Consider the following 17,618-nt stretch of genomic DNA (forward strand, 5'->3'; position numbering starts at 1 on the left):
TGAGGTAAGTTTTACAACTTATTGCCACGCCATTTATGTTTAAAAAAAAATTATGTTTTTCCGACTTATACTTAAAAAGTGAAAAAGGAAAGAAAAAGCCACCTATGTATGGAAGACCGATCCTGACAAAATTAAAAATAAAAGCAGAAATATATATATATTTTGTTATTCCTTTTCCTTACACATGCGTTTTCATCAAGAAATGTATATATATATATATATATACACTGCTAAAAAAAAATAAAGGGAACACTCAAATAACACATCCTAGATCTGTAAGAAATAAATATTCTCATTGAATACTTTGTTCTGTACAAAGGTGAATGGGCTGACAACAAAATCACACAAAAATAACACACAACAACGTTTTTTGGCAGAAGGATCACTTCAGTCTTAAAGAAGCATGAAAGCACATAGACTGGTAAAACTGGATTTTTCTAGATGAATTTGGTTTTACTTCTTGTTTTTTGTTTGATAAATTATATACTAAAAAGTTATTTATTTATTAATGTGTTTTGCAGAGTTTGTGCATGGAGTAGCTGTGTGCTTGGTTGTGTGTGGGGTCATAACCACCACTACATGCCATAACCACGCCAAAGAGTGATTTAATGTTTCAGAGGTCCTGTACTGGTTTTGAAATGTTTTATGGTATAGGTTAAGGATCCAAGTTTATTAGGCTAAGCAAAGCACAAAAAGTAATATACACTGCTCAAAAAAATAAAGGGAATACTCAAATAACACATCCTGGATCTGAATGAATGAAATATTCTCATTGAATATGAGATATTGAATGTGCTGACAACAAAATCACACAACAATCATCAATGTAAATCAAATTTATTAACCAATGGAGGCCTGGATTTGGAGTCACACACGAAATTAAAGTCGAAAAACACACTACAGGCTGATCCACCTTTGATGTAATGTCCTTAAAACAAGTCAAAATGAGGCTCAGTATTGTGTGTGGCCTCCACCTGCCTGTATGACCTCCCTACAACGCCTGGACATGCTCCTGATGAGACGATGGATGGTCTCCTGAGGGATCTCCTCCCAGACCTGGACTAAAGCATCCACCAACTCCTGGACAGTCTGTGGTGCAACGTGACGTTGGTGGATGGAGCGAGACATGATGTCCCAGATGTGCTCAATCGGATTCAGGTCTGGGGAACGGGCGGGCCAGTCCATAGCTTCAATGTCTTCATCTTGCAGAAACTGCAGACACACTCCAGCCACATGAGGTCTAGCATTGTCCTGCATTAGGAGGAACCCAGGGCCAACCGCACCAACATATGGTCTCACAAGGGGTCTGAGGATCTCATCTTGGTACCTAATGGCAGTCAGGCTACCTCTGGCGAGCACATGGAGGGCCATGCAGCCCTTCATGACCCACTGCCAAACCAGTCATGCTGAAGGATGTTGAAGAAAAAAAGAGCTGACTAAACAGAGAAACCAATAAGACTTCTAGAAATATTTTTTATTAGTGTGTGACATGAGAACTTCTGAACATACTTTATATTTCCTTTTCATATTATCCCACTTTTTTTTGGCCTGCAAGGGGCTGACCTTCCCCTGTTGGACCATCTTCTCCAGAATTGTCCTAAACAAGCAAAAAGAAAGAGGGAAAACCAAAAGAAGTATGTTAATCACTGGATGGATATTTATAAAAGTTAGAAAGATAGGAGTTTTTGAAACTGGACAGAAACCGACTGCAAAGAATGTTGTTATTGTACCTCCAAGCCACGGTGGCTGAGTTTTTAGCTCCAGTAAAAAGGTGGTCATTCTCACCCCTGAGCTTAATAAACTGGCCCGTCTGCTCCTTTGTCCCTAAACAATAAAAACAACAAAAACAAACCCATCTCGCTTAATATCAGTGTAAAAAAAGTCTTTTTTAATTTTACATTTGTCTTAATTTGCAGAACATATAAAAATATTTCTAAGCAAATGCCTAAAACAAGCTCTTTCAAACTTTTCATTTCTTTACTGAGATTTGCTTGCATTTGAAAGTGTATTTCTCTTCAGCTGTACCTGGAATCACGAATTATAATGCTACCTGAATTATAAATATACTTTTAAAAACACATATAGCACATTTCTTCATCAAAAATGAATATTTAAAAGCTTATTTATTCTCAATCACACTCTCCAGCGATACGGTAAGATTACATAAAATCGTCCATTTATTCAGGTTAACTTTAATATCACCTGTAATGTCAAATTGACTTACATGAACAAATGACACAATACATTAAAATAATACTAACATAAACTGTTAGAAATCACTTGTGTTTAACGTTCACTGTGATGACTGGCAGCAGGAGCTCAGTGCCGATAGTCCGGCCAGATCTCTACCGGGTCTAGCTCGCCCCACCACCGGTAGGGCTGGCGAGGCAAGCCGGCAGTTACTACGATGGGAGCGGAAAACTCCGAACACGTCGGAGCACGTTTGAAATTAATTGATGTCTTGATAAATCAAGCAGATTTTTCACGTCTACACAGTTATATTCCTGCACTAAAAACATTGTAAAAGTTCATTTGTGTCACAGAAAGTGTAATTTTTCACACTTTACTCAGCTTTTGCCACTGTGGTCCGCCATGGCTGCCCCAGCTTGACTAAACCGCTTCGACCCGCAATGAATCATGGGAAAACATGGACCGCGAAGGATACTCACAACGCATCCTTCAAATCGGGCAAAAGAAGGACACATTTGTCGGCAGCATTTGACAGACTTTCCGCCCGGCGCTGTGACATAATCAGCCCACAAGTACGGACTTGGAAGGATCCAGCCCCTGAATTGGGACACACCCTCGGCCTGCACATGGATCCTCCTCCTTCCTGTTTATTGACCAATAGTAGAGGAGCTGGAAAGAAGAAGGCAGCCCTCCTCATTTGCATAATGAAGGAGAAATGCATACGGTAAAGGAAAAAGAGAGACGAGGAATGTCAAAAGAACAAAGGCATGTGTAAGGAAAAGGAAAAACAAAATATATACATTTCTTGATGAAAACGCATGTGTAAGGAAAAGGAAAAACAAAATATATATATTTCCGCTTTTATTTTTAATTTTGTCAGGATCGGTCCTCCATACCTATAGACATCCGTTACCTTCATGCCACCAGCAGGGGTCCTCGTATGCAAACAAAAAGGAGGGCTGATTTAAATGTGGCACAAATGATTTTTTCCTTTGGATCACTGTTTTTCCAAATAGAATGATATGTTGATTTAGAAAAGTGATTATATATATTTTATGAGTCTATTATAATTATAAAAGGATGTGGTTTTTTTTTTTTGGTTTACTTGTCATTTGTTTGTTGTGCAGAAAAAGCAGACCCATACGGTCTTCCTGATTCTGGCTCCTGGAAATGTTGGTATCTTCAGTTTACTCATCTCTGATTCAGCTTCCTGTGCAGACTGAAATCTTGCAAGGCCCTTCTCATGGTCACTGTTGAGTAATTTGGGAGTATACTGACAAGCATCTTGGTTACCAATGACTGTTTTGGATCTGACAATGAAAAACTCAAAACAGCAATTATGACCTCTGAGGAAAAGTTTTAGTGTTTTCAAAACATGTTATAGATTATTCTGAACACTGCCTCTGGTTTATTTTGGGGTAAAACTTATAACAGGACTTGTAATTTTCAATATTTCCACATTAACATTGATTTTTTTAATGGTTGCTGGCAGGAAAATATTCTGCACAATTTTATTTCAGTGCAGTATCTATGTATTTTTTTCAATCAACATTTAGGAAATAGTTTTGTCAATTCTAACGGATCTAAAACTGGGAAACTTTAGTCTGATTTAATGTAATACATTGAGAAAAAATGGTTATGTGTCCTTTTTTACATAGTTCAGCTATATATGTGGTAATAACATGTTTTGAAACATATGAAATGTTTTTATTCAGAACACCTTACCGACATGTAAAACTCGATGAAGCAAAAAAAAAAACGACCATATCTCTCACTGTTAAAACCAGTAACCATGGCTGTACTTTGGTTTTATGCACAAATAAAATTCAACACTGCTCATATGCCTTGAATGCTGCTGGGTCCAACAAAGGTGTCAGCCTTCAAATTATAACAACCTTTCTACTTTGGCAATTTCTAATACCATGATATATATTTCTTTATAGATTCCCCTAAAAACCTATAAATAAAATCAAAACAAGAATTAACATCATCCTCAAGACATACAATAAAGCATGGAATAAGTCCTTCAAGGCTACCTCATAAGAAATGCAGAGTGGCTGTGATTTTTTTAGCCTTATCTGTTCGTGGTATAACACAAGAATGTGACTCTGGTTGTTTATCTTGTTCTCAGGTCAGTGAGAGCTTCTCCAGCCTTTTGTACGGCTGATTCTTCACATAGTCCTTGTTTAACACTCAGCTGTGGCAGATGAACAAGTTCACACTTGTAATGACTGATGTCTCAGGTCAGCAGAAAGGTCTTTAGTTTTTTTTTTTATAGGGACATTTGCACAACAAGGGAAAGTAACAGTTGAGAAGTCTTTTAGACCTGAAATGGCAAAATGTTGATATTTTCTATATTTATGTTTTTAACGGCTCAACAGCAAACTAATTGGTTAACAAAATGACAAAATCCATACATACAAATACATGTGGTTTAAGAGCTTAAGGGCGTCATTGTGGAATCCAGAAACTGTTCTGATTGTTTCCTAGAGCCTCAAAGTAATTCTAAATTATATATGGGTCGGTTCCTGGTGTTTGGCAAAGTTTTAAAAAGTTTCAAACCTGCAACATTTATACACTTCCTACAGTTCCAATACCTCCCCCCCAACACACACATTTTGCTGCCTGGTGAGCTGACTGAAAGTCCATCGCTAACATAAAAGACACATTTGGTCGTTTGGAGATAATTCCAGACATTTTACTGCTTCAGAAACTAAAGAAGCACCGCCAATCACTTTGATGAAGATAACGCTGTTTTAAAACTACCGCCCGAATAAATAATCAGCTACTATCAATGTTTTGTACTTCCATTGTTACAAAAATGGCATAATGTGTGCAATAAGAAAGATTACTTTCTCTGGAATACCTTCTTTCCTGACATCAGAAACACTGCCACTCTCTTTCTTTTCAAATCACACCTGAAAACTCATCTGATCAAACAGGTATTTTTACCATGATTAGCAACATGGTCTTATTATTTTGTTATTTTGTTATCAGTTTTTTCTAAAACTTTTATTGGTTTAACTTTTGTAAGGTGACCTTTGTGCCCTTAAAGACGCCTTTAAATAAAATGTATTATTATTATTATTATTATTATTATTGTAAAAACTAGAAAATTTAGCAGCTGTTTATCCAAAATTGTTGCTTGTTTTTATCAAAGTAATAATAATAAAAAATTATTTAAAGTAATATGGTATAGACATTATAATAGTAATTAATATATTATTTAATATGTTCATTTTTTTCAGTTGGAATATTTGTTGCTTTACTGTTTAAATAAAATCAAATAGATTATGAGATGTATAGATTTATATATTTGTGTAAATATATAATACAGTCAAATTATCTTTTTTTTTTTTTTTTTGCTCTTTCTAACGTCAGGTTATCAAACCTAGAAAATATCATGGTGTGCCGTTTTCCGACAGTAGAAATATGTATTTTTGTAATATTTGCAATAACTCCCGTCTGTACATGGTGTACCCTGTGAAGGAATCTGAAACGTATAAATTTAAACAGACTAAAAGCAGCACCGGCTAAACAATACTACAAATTAAAAATCAAATTATTCAACAGAATAAAATATACACGTTTCCCATAGATTTGTAATATTTTCTCTTTGATGGCTGTTTCCAGCAATTCAATTTATGACAATTAATTCACGTATATTGCCAGAAAAGGAGCTACCTTCTGGAAAAAAAAAACAAAAAAAAACAACCACACTCCGGCTTTTATTTTGAAAATACTCCCCTCCCCGGAAGTTGCGTTCACGCTGTCTTCCTTGCCACCGGCGGCTTTAAATAGGTAAATCCTCTCTGCTGCGGGGACTCCTTTAAAAAAAAACATCGCCGCGTCACCGGATGCGGTTGGGGGAGCCCGGCTGCTAAACCTACAGTCCCCCGCTTCGGAGACCACCACCCCCTTCACCGGTAGGCCTGCTTTTGTCCTATTCCTGGGATTTATAAGGAGATACTGTTATTTAATTGTGTGTCACTTTCTACTGTACCAGGAGTTATATGATTTCTGGCAGAGAGCAGCGCAGCTGACTTTCAACCTGTCATACAGGATCAGCGGACAGGGTATAAATTTAGCTGGCTTAGTGTAGTTAGTAATGCAGCTGCAGCCTGGCACATGTTGCAGCTTATATCGCATTCAGGTTGGCGAGCAGATCTGATGTAATTAAACTGAGCAGATGAGCTGCATGCACCCTTGTTTAACTTTAAACATTTGGTGCAGAGCTCACTGCCCCTATGTGATAACCTAATCAATGCTATAATTGGAGCGTTAAAGTACTAATGAAAAACTAGTTTTCGCTTTTGCAGCACGTGGCTTTCCAAAAATGCTAATCTCCAACATGGTCTGAAGTCCAGGCTTCTCATCAGTTTTTGTCTCACTTATCAGGTAGTCATTTAATCATTTGATTTTAGGTGCAAGCCAGGTATTGGAGCAAATCATAGGAAAAAGTTGAACCTTGACCCCCACAGTGAGAAGATCTAGCGGGCTTGTTATTCAATCCACTGATGTAACATTACTATCCTAAAGGGATTTTCTCCTGCATGATGAAAAAGATTTACTGCACAAGCCAAAATGGGTCACTGATTAGTTTAAATGCATGAAATTAAAGTAAAATACCTGGTTTGATACTTCTAGTGGTGTTTTGAACTAAAACATTGGTCCTTTTTCAAATAAATAGTGTTCATCAGACTGACAGACACTCGGAAATCATTCACAGTAGGTATCCATGAGGCGTTTGAAAGGAAATGTTTTTAGTTTGCATTTATCTAATATAATTGTAATTTTTTGACTGTATGCTTAACTTTTTATATTCTACATTTTTTTCACTCTAGAATAATATAAAGAAGTACTTCTAGTGCCTTGCAAAAGTATTCACATCCCTTGACCTTCTTCACATGTTGTCTCATTTAAACCTCAAACTTCAATACATTTATGAGGATGTTTTGTAATAGGCATATCCATGAAGTGAAAGGAAATCAATAAATGTTCAGTTAACTATGATAACAATTTGTTTGGGAAAGGTCCGTTTCATTTGCTACAAGCCCTATTACTGCTAGTTTTTTACAATTAAGCACTTGAATAGTACCTGTATGACAACAGGAAGTGGGGTAAAAAAGTAATTGTCGCTAAACAACTAACTGACATCAAGAGTTTCTGATAACTGGTAATGAGTATTTTACTTTTGGAAGAAGTATGGCTCACTCTTTTTTGCAGAATCATTTGAGGTCGAACAACCTGTTTGGGTCATGCTAGCCTTTTTTCCTTCATCCTTCCCTCTGTCCATCCCTCCCATGTCCTTCTTCCTTTCCTCACCTTCGTTCTCTCCTTTCTTTGCGCTTTAATTCCTATTCATGTTCTACCTCATTTCTAACCTTGTAGCCTCCCTTTCCTTCCTTCTTTTCTTGTCTTTCCTCTTTTGTGTCCTTTTATACCTCCTTATTTCTGTCCTTTATTTATTTGTTCTATTCTTCCTTCGCTGCCTTACTTGCTTGTGTCTCTTCTTTCTGCCTTGGATCTTTCTTTCCCTTTCTTTTTTTCCTTGTATCCTTTCCTTCCTTCCTTCCTGTCTATTGTCTTAACAGGTTCCATATTTAAAGGCTCAATGTAGACATGCCTGTCATAAACTCATGATGAACCGTCCTAGTTCATATTTTAAAAATGACCTGAAGGACTCTGGAAATATGATTCTGGAAAACTATAGATCTTAAGGAACCCTGACTCTATCCAGTGCGCTATATGGTGCACAGCTAGCTGTAATAAGTAGTTAGAAAAGTTCGTTCGTTCGTCCGTCGTCTTCCGCTTATCCAGGACCGGGTCGCGGGTGCAGCAGACTCAGCAGAGACACCCAGACGTCCCTCTCTCCAGACACCTCCTCCAGTTCCTCCAGGGGGAGCCCAAGGCGTTCCCAGGCCAGCCGAGAGACATAGTCCCTCCAGCGTGTCCTGGGCCGTCCCCTGGGCCTCCTCCCGGTGGGACGTGCCTGGAACACCTCCCGAGGAAGGCGTCCAGGAGGCATCCGGTATAGATGCCCGAGCCACCTCAACTGGCTCCTCTCGATGTGGAGGAGCAGCGGCTCTACTCCGAGCCCCTCCCGGATGGCCGAGCTCCTCACCCTATCTCTAAGGGAGTGCCCGGCCACCCTACGGAGGAAGCTCATTTCAGCCGCTTGTATCCGTGATCTCGTTCTTTCGGTCATGACCCAAAGTTCATGGCCATAGGTGAGGGTAGGAACGTAGACCGACCAGTAAATTGAGAGCTTTGCTTTTCGGCTCAGCTCTCTCTTCACCACAATGGACCGGCACAGCGCCCCCATTACTGTGGCAGCTGCACCGATCCGTCTGTCGATCTCCCGCTCCATTCTTCCCTCACTCGTGAACAAGACCCCGAGATACTTAAACTCCTCCACTTGAGGCAGGAACTCCCCTCCAACCTGAAGAGGACAAGCCACCCTTTTCCGGTCGAGTACCATGGCCTCGGACTTGGAGGAGCTGATCCTCATCCCAGGCGCTTCACACTCGGCTGCGAACCGCCACAGCGCATGCTGTAGGTCTTGGCTAGAGGGGGCCAGCAGGACCACGTCATCCGCAAAAAGAAGAGACGAAATCCACTGGTCCCCAAACCAGACCCCCTCCGGCCCTTGGCTGCGTCTAGAAATCCTGTCCATAAAAGTTATGAACAGGACCGGCGACAAAGGGAAGCCCTGCCGGAGTCCAACATGCACTGGGAACAGGTCCGACTTAGTGCCGGCAATGCGGACCAAACTCCTGCTCCGCTCGTACAGGGACCGGATGGCCCCTAATAAAGGGCCCCCGATTCCATACTCCTGGAGCACCCCCCACAGGGCATCACGAGGGACACAGTCGAATGCCTTCTCCAGGTCCACAAAACACATGTGAACCGGTTGGGCAAACTCCCATGAACCCTCGAGCACCCTGTAGAGGGTATAGAGCTGGTCCAGTGTTCCACGGCCTGGGACGAAAACCACACTGCTTCCTCCTGAAGCCGAGGTTCGACTATCGGTCGGACTCTCCTCTCCAATACCCTGGCGTAGGCCTTACCAGGGAGGCTGAGGAGTGTGATCCCCCTGTAGTTGGAACACACCCTCCGGTCCCCCTTCTTATAAAGGGGGACCACCACCCCAGTCTGCCAGTCCAGAGGCACTGTCCCCGACCGCCACGCAATGTTGAAGAGGCGTGTCAACCATGACAGCCCTACAACATCCAGAGACTTGAGGTACTCAGGGCGGATCTCATCCACCCCCGAAGCCTTGCCACCGCGGAGCTTTTTAACCACCTCGGTGACTTCAGCCTGGGTGATGAAAGAGTCCAACCCCGAGTCCCCAGCCTCTGTTTCCACCACGGAATGCGTGATGGCAGGATTGAGGAGATCCTCGAAGTACTCCTTCCACCGCCCGATAATGTCCTCAGTTGAGGTCAGCAGTCTCCCGCCCCCACTATAAACAGTGTTGGCAGAGCACTGCTTCCCCCTCCTGAGACGTCGGACGGTTTGCCAGAATCGCTTCGAGGCCAACCGGTAGTCCTTCTCCATGGCCTCACCGAACTCTTCCCAGACCCGAGTTTTTGCCTCTGCCACAGCCCGGGCCGCAGCACGCTTGGCCTCACGGTACCCGTCAGCCGCCTCAGGAGTCCCACAAGCCAACCACAGCCGATAGGACTCCTTCTTCAGCTTAACAGCATCCCTTACTGCCGGTGTCCACCACCGGGTTCTGGGATTGCCGCCACGACAGGCACCGCAGACCTTACGGCGGCAGCTATGGGCAGCAGCATTCGACAATAGATGCAGGAGAACATGGTCCACTCTGGACTCTATGTCTCCAACATCCCCCGGGATCTGGTCGAAGCTCTCCCGGAGGTGGGAGTTGAATACATCCCTGGCCGAGGGCTCCGCCAGGCGTTCCCAGCAGACCCTCACTATGCGCTTGGGCCTGCCGAGTCTGTCCGGCTTTCTCCTCCTCCAGCGGATCCAACTCACCACCAGGTGATGATCAGTGGACAGCTCAGCCCCTCTCTTCACACCAGTGTCCAAAACATGCGGCCGAAGGTCTGATGATACGACAACAAAGTCGATCATCGACCTCCTGCCTAGGGTGTCCTGGTGCCAAGTGCACTGATGGACACCCTTATGTTTGAACATGGTGTTCGTTATGGACAATCCGTGACTAGCACAGAAGTCCAATAACAAAACACCACTCGGATTCAGATCGGGGAGGCCATTCCTCCCGATCACGCCTCTCCAGGTGTCACTGTCGTTCCCCACGTGGGCGTTGAAGTCCCCCAGCAGAATAATGGAGTCCCCGGGAGGGGGCACTATCCAGCACCCCCGACAGGGACGCCAAGAAGGCAGGGTACTCTGCACTACCACTCGGCCCTAGGCTGAAATGATAGTCAGAGACCTCTCCCCAACCCGAAGGCGCAGGGATACAACCCTCTCATCCACTGGGGTAAACCCCAACACGAGACGGCTGACCTGGGGGGCAACAAGCAAACCCACACCAGCCCGCCGCCTCTCCCCGTGGGCCACTCCAGAGTAGAAGAGAGTCCAACCCCTCTCAAGGAGATGGGTTCCAGAGCCCACGCTGTGCGTGGAGGCGAGCCCGACTATTTCTAGTCGATATCTCTCGACCTCCCGCACAAGCTCAGACTCCTTCCCCCCCAGCGAGGTGACATTCCACGTCCCTAGAGCCAGCCTAAGCATCCGGGGATCGGGCCGTTGAGGTCTCCACCTTCGTCCGCCACCCAATCCTCTTTGCACCGGTCCCTCACGGTTCCCCCTGCAGGTGGTGGGCCCACTGGAGGATGGCCTCGCGTCTCTCGTTCGGGCTTGGCCCGGCCGGGTCCCGCGAGGAGCAACCCGGCCACCAGGCGCTCTCCGATGAGTCCCGACCCCAGGCCTGGCTCCAGGGTGGGACCCCGGCTCCGCCGTACCGGGCGACGTCACGTGCCTCGATATTGTGTTCTTCATGAGGGGTTCTTGAACCATTCTTTGTCTGACCCATCACCTAGAACCTGTGTGCCATGGGAGACCCTACCAGGGGCATTTAGGCCCCAGACAACATAGCCTCTAGGATCATTTGAGCACTCAAACCCCTCCACCACGTTAAGGTGACGGTTCAAGGAGGGGTAGTTAGAAAAGTGTTTTTTTAATTTATTGATTTTACTTTATTACTGGTGATTGTTTGTCCCCATTTATACTGCACTAATATATCATCCAGTCGTTTCCAGTCTTTGCTAGCTAATAAGGGCATAGTGCCACATACAGGGGGTGAACTCATCTTCACGTCACAGACATTAAGTTTAATGGTTTTTCACATAGCAACATGACATTGTAATTCATTGATGTTTGATAAGATACACACGCTATAAAGAGCAGGTGCTTTTCAATATCTGATAAGAGTTCTGGCCTGCAGTCATGTATGTGCAATAAAATGCATTACCATGACCTCATTTACACAAAGGTGTGTTGTACTTACAGCTGTTATTCAGTGTTGTAATTTAGAATGAAGTAGGTGAATGGATCTCAAAAAGCAACAGATCATGCCCCGATTTAAAGAAATTCAAGAACAGATGAGGAAAAAGCTCTGTTTTTGTTATTTATTCAATACTTATTTATTCTCTGCAGTCTGGAAAGGGTTGTAGGGCTATTTCTAAGTCTCTGGGACTCCAGAGAACCACAGTGAGAACTGTTATCTACAAATGGATAGAAAATGTAAAAGTGGTGAATAGGGCTGCAACTAGCAGTTACTTTGCTAATCAATTAATCTGTCGACTATATTTTCCATTAATAGATTAATAATTGGCAAAAGGGGCCTAATGGGAGATTTTTTTACGGAATTTGAACCAGGTTAAGCTCAAACTATGCCACTTGAGGAGTTCTGTATGGAGTATATTTACAGAGAAAGAGGGTTTTACATCTGAAATACAAAATGTAAATATTTTCTGTACAATTTTGACCTAATTACTGCTCTGAGTGGGTTGTTCTTTCAGCAAATGGCATGTTACAGAGTCTGTATACTCCAGTTAATGATTATTCAGTTACTAAAATAGTTGACGATTATTTCAATAATCATGATTAATCTGATTAATTGTTTTAGCCTTAGTGGTGAACCTTCCCAGGAGTGGCCAGCCTACCAAAAATAAATGGGGGCTTGTTTTTCTGTAGATATATCATTTCTGTAACTAGGGGTGTGGAAGTTTCACAACAAGACTAAACAAAGATCCTGGAAGGAAAGCAGGAATCTCTGAATGAAAAGACAACAATCAGAGTCTGCTGCAGTAATTTGAATGTAATGCAGATGTACAGTGTATTTAAACTACTTACAGACAGTTCCCTTCCACTAATTGTGATGGACATCCTGTTTATATCTATAACTACCCCATAGAAAACATGTCATCCCCTGCAGTTTGTTGCTTCTTTAAAAGTATTTAGGTGTTATTTTCTCCTGGGATTACAGTGTGACTCAAACTACTGGTATTTGTGTCCCTTTGTTTTGCAAACTGTGTTGTAAAAGACAGGGTTTTGTGTCATTAGTAAAGACATAGAACTAAACAAAAATATCTTTGTTTTTCAGGCAAGGAATACCAAAGATGGCATCTCTGTCAAACCCAAACCACACAGCGCCACAGGACCAGCGCTTTTTGATGTTGTTTGACTTCGATGAGACAATCATCAGTGAGAACAGCGATGATGCCGCAGTACATCTCCTGCCGGATCAGCAGCTCCCCGCCTGGCTCATAAACAGCTACCGGGAGGGGCAATACCACGAGTTCTCAGCAAAGATCTTGGCCTACATGGCAGATCAGGGTGTGACCAAGGAATCCATTCAGTCAGCAGTGGAGAAGATTCCGCCCAACCCCGGGCTTCTGGACCTCTTCCATTATCTGCAGAGCCATCAGCACGACTTTGAGCTGGTGGTGGTCTCTGATGCCAACACGTATTTTATTGAAACATGGCTGGAGCACACCGGGGTGCGCCACCTTTTCAGGAGCATCTTCACAAACCCCTCTTACTTTGACGCCAGGGGTGGCCTGGTGCTCCGTCCTTTCCACTCGCACTCCTGCCCGCGTTGCCCCGAAAACATGTGCAAGCAGGCAATCCTTCGAGAGTATTTGGCAGCCCGGGAACAGGAGCGAGGCGTTGGTTTTCAGAGGGTGTTTTATGTCGGGGACGGGTCCAACGACGTTTGCCCCACTCAGGCCCTGGGATCCCAGGACACTGTCTTTGCCAGGAGGGACTACCCCATGCACAGACTGCTGCTGGAGATGCAGCAGTCCCAGTCAGCCAAGTTCAAGGCAAATATGGTCCCCTGGGTCACCGGGGATGATATAGTGGACTGTCTGGAAAAAATGGTGAAGGAGAGATGAGTTTGGGGTTTTTTAATATTGGGAAACGGGGGGAAAGGAACCCCATTGGTGCAATTTATAAAGAAGAGCAAACAATTTATTCAACCTAACCTAATACGACTATAGACTGTTGAGGGAAATTTTTAGCAAATTTAGAACATAGTCAGTGTATGCAGCATGGAAAATACACAGGAAGTTAAAATTCACATAACCAATAAGGAAAACATGTACTTTTTATCATTTCTTTCTTTTCAAAATACTTAAAAAAATGTAAACTAAAGGGAAACCGAGTGGGCTTCTGGACAGAATGTAAATCGCCTCATTTAACAAAATATCCCCTGAAACATGAAGGTAGTTTTACCTGGAAATTGTTTTAGACAGCTTTTGCATCTGTACAGAGTTTTAACAAACTTTCCCAGTTCAGCGCCTTATTGAAGGCTTGACGATGGATACACGGGTCAGGTGAGGTGAGGGTCGAAGGACACACCTGCCAGGCAGGGACACGGACAGCACAGAACAAGGATAAGATTGCAGATACTCAGGCGCATTACCTGATACCTAATCTGAGGATTGATTTTACAGCAGTAATCTACACCAGCATGCAATACAATGAGCGCCGAAACCATCCGCTCCCTCTCTGCTCTTAACCTTTCACCCAACAATGACATTTAATTGTGAGGCAAAATACAACATTTGGATATTTCAGTGTATTTAAAAGTATTATATTAAGCTGCCTTGACATTCATTGGTATCCTAGAAGGAATGTGTTAAAAATCCTTAAAATAAGTTCCTCCACGGTACCAACACTGAACCTTTTTAGAAAAACCCAACCTTTAACTTCAGTATATCTATCTTAGCCACTTTCCAAAATGGGAAAGATTAGCAAACATGCCATTCAAGTAAGGCAGATGTGTTGATCACTATAGATTGCAATATTTATGTGCTGATTAATTGGAAAAATCTATTAAAGTGAACTAATAAAATATAACTGATCAGCCAAAATATTATGACCAATAAAAGGTGTCTGTGGAACATGGACAAAGGACCCACAGGGTTCTCTGGTTGTCTAACAGTCAAGGCATTAGCAGTAGATCCTTTGGGCCCTGTGGATTATGGGAAAGGGTCTCTGCTGATTGGTACTGATTTCTGTAGATGCAATCACATCACAGCTCATTAGTCTTTTGTAAGCTTTAGGCAGTTGTATGTTGCTAGCTCTGTCCGGCTGCTGCTATAGCAGCGTGAATACTCCTCAGAAAGGTTAAGGCAGGCGGCAAGGATCAAAGTAACATTCAGCAAAATGCCTGGACTACATCCAGATATCCGTGCTCAGTGTTATCATATAAAGAGATGAGTTTATTGATTTATATTTTGCTGATCTGTAGTCATAATGTTACGGCCGATTGGTTTGTAGCCTTAAAAAACAACGTAATACTTTAAGAGTATTAGAAAAGTCCTTTAACGTGGTTAGTTTCTCAGGGAGAACAGAATGAAAAGAAGCAAAGATAATAATGATACAGTTAAAATCAGATGTTTACATGCAGTGTATTAAAAAAACAGCTTTTTTTTTCCACTGATTTCAAAGCAGACCAAATATTTTCTCTTTTAGGTCAATTAGAACTTTCCAAAATCTCCTTATAGGAGAAAAAAGGAGGAAGTACGTGGGTGGCACCATCATGTTGTGGGCTGCAAAATATTCAGAAAATGTACATAAACATCTGACTTTGAAGAAAGTAAGTACAATTCTCAAAAGTCTCTCAATATTCTGGCATTTAGCAAAAATACCCAATTTTGATAATCCCGACCTAAAATAGGAAACGTTTAGTCCAATATCATGTCAGACAGATAAAATGGTCTGCTTGTACAGTGTAGGCAAAGATCTGGTTTCTGTCAAAGGTTTTTGTGACTAAAAAGGTAGAGGTTTAATCAACTTCAGCTGCAGAATAATCCTTAAATTCTTTTGGATCAGATCTTTTGAAGATCTAAGTCTACCTTCGAGTGATGCTAATTCCTAAGAATTTACCAACTTAAAGTAATTTATCTGCTACCTGTAGCTTTTGTGCAATAATTAAGTGTTATATACTTAAAGTGCAAAGAAATAATCTTTAACAGAGGAAAACTTGACACCTGACACTTTCAGGGAAGCATATCGAGTCCAGATCAGCCGTGTTTTCAGTGGGTCCCGTTAACAACCACTAAATAAAAAAATGTGTTGTTTTTATTGCGCTCTGATGATGTGCTTTCCTTTTCATATTGTGTAGTTTGCTGTACACTGTGGATTTTGTGTGTTTGATCAAGAACATTAACACAATGTTTAAATGGATCATTGTAACAGGAATATAAAGCCATTCATTACCAGACGCTGTGTTTTTTCTGTGTCCTTTGTAACCGAGATGAAACAAACTGCAAAATGGTTTAAGTCTTTGAGAAATTGTTTAGGCTCACCATGGTTTAAAATTGACTTACTTTTGGCTTTTTAGCACCTGCAACGGTGGTTAATGTTACAAACAAACATATTAGAAATTGTAATTTTCTTGATCATTCTTTATGAATTTTTGGGATTTTTGACAATCTTTTGCTGTAGTGTTCAGGATTCCAATATTACATATTCCAATAATACAGCTTTTACTAAAACATTTTCTTGAAAGTTTTTCTGAGCATAAAAGGAAAGGAAGGAAGAAAACTTTGTTCACATTTACATTTTAAAAAGTTCAAACATTGTTTTCAGCTGGTGACAAATGCTAAGGACAAGCTGGATATGACACTGATCTGTGACGACTTCATACCCTGCACAGCTGATTTCCTGGTACTCAGATCCGATACTTTAATTTTTCTTAATTTGTTAAGTTGATTTAAGTAAAAACAAACAAGCAAAAAAAGCTTGATTGGGACTTCTCTTCTTTTTGTTATTTATTTTCACGAGCCGGGCTGTTTGACCAAATCCAAACATAATTTAAATGTGCAAAATTCACTTTTAATTCAATTTGTGTCGAGTCAGATGATCACAGAGTTAAATATGGATCACTTATGTACTGAATGAAAAGATGGTGCAGTGGGCAGTTCTCATTTGCACAGTTTTTAATCCTTAATTGATCAGCTGATTCATTTAATTAATTTAAACAGACATTAATTTCAAAAATGGCCAGTGTAGTAACTACAATATTCTGGCTCTTTTAAAGATTATCAAGGAATAAGTTTATAGTCATCTCAAAAGAGGAAGTAGATTAAAAAGCTGTTTTTGTGAAGAATTGCCAAAAGAAAACAATCCAGTGAGTGCATCTAGTTAAACAACTGGTTTTAAGCCATGTTTACACTGAGACTGTCTTGATTAAATTAAATGAAGTTGCAGACATCAAGGGGAAGGACAGTGTGCATGAAGGACACTCAGATGATGTAATCTTGTCTAAGTAGATGACATTTTGTAAGTAAGAGGGGTCATCTAAACCGGTTTGTTAGCACGGAGATCATCTGAAGTTGGCTTGAGGTCAAAGTTAATAGAGGTGGAGTAGATCTAGATAAAAAACAGATGACCTAAATGGAAATGGCACCAACTAAAAACGAATCAACGTTTGAGGAGAGTCCTTGTTAGAAATAAACAATATTATTATTTATTCAATGCATAAAAAATATGAAAAACTAAAGGTCCGACATTTTAATAACTTAAGTTTTTAAGAATTGTTTTGTCTGTTTTGTTGCATTTATGTACCTGCAACACTGTCGACTTATAGTGTGCTACAGAATTAAACATTGTGTCCTTACTAAAAAATAAAAGGCCCTGATTTCTGTTTAATCCAAAAACATTGTCTATAACTTAAATGAATGAAAAGCCATGCCTGCTGTTGCCCATTCACAGTTGACCCACTCTTTAGGGGCTACATTTATTTGTTTAAATTTTGTTTTGTTTTGAAAAATAAACAGCAAATATAAATTGCAGGCAAGTCAGTTTGACCGTCACGCTCTTTGACTACCAAACAACACTGTGGTAAAGCATGCAAAATTAGACTTCCAGAGTCTGTACATATTATTCTAAATAAATGAGGGCAGATGTAGATGTGCCAA

At 41.5% G+C, this 17,618-nt stretch overlaps 1 protein-coding gene across 1 annotated transcript; it reads left to right on the plus strand.

Annotated features, from left to right (window-relative positions):
* Window positions 1–5,959: 5,959 nt before the first annotated feature.
* Window positions 5,960–15,919, plus strand: LOC124874619 (probable phosphatase phospho1). Its single transcript, XM_047376048.1, has 2 exons — window positions 5,960–6,116; window positions 12,791–15,919. Exon 2 carries the CDS (start codon window positions 12,807–12,809, stop codon window positions 13,581–13,583), a length of 777 nt encoding a protein of 258 aa, XP_047232004.1. The 5' UTR covers window positions 5,960–6,116; window positions 12,791–12,806; the 3' UTR covers window positions 13,584–15,919.
* The last annotated feature ends 1,699 nt before the right edge of the window (window positions 15,920–17,618 follow it).

Source organism: Girardinichthys multiradiatus, chromosome 10, assembly GCF_021462225.1.
Source record: "Girardinichthys multiradiatus isolate DD_20200921_A chromosome 10, DD_fGirMul_XY1, whole genome shotgun sequence".
NCBI classification, from domain to species: Eukaryota; Metazoa; Chordata; class Actinopteri; order Cyprinodontiformes; family Goodeidae; genus Girardinichthys; species Girardinichthys multiradiatus.

What these genes read in the sequence shown, in the direction of transcription:
- LOC124874619 (XM_047376048.1), top strand. Translation starts at nt 12,807, where the DNA reads ATGGCATCTCTGTCAAACCCAAACCACACAGCGCCACAGGACCAGCGC.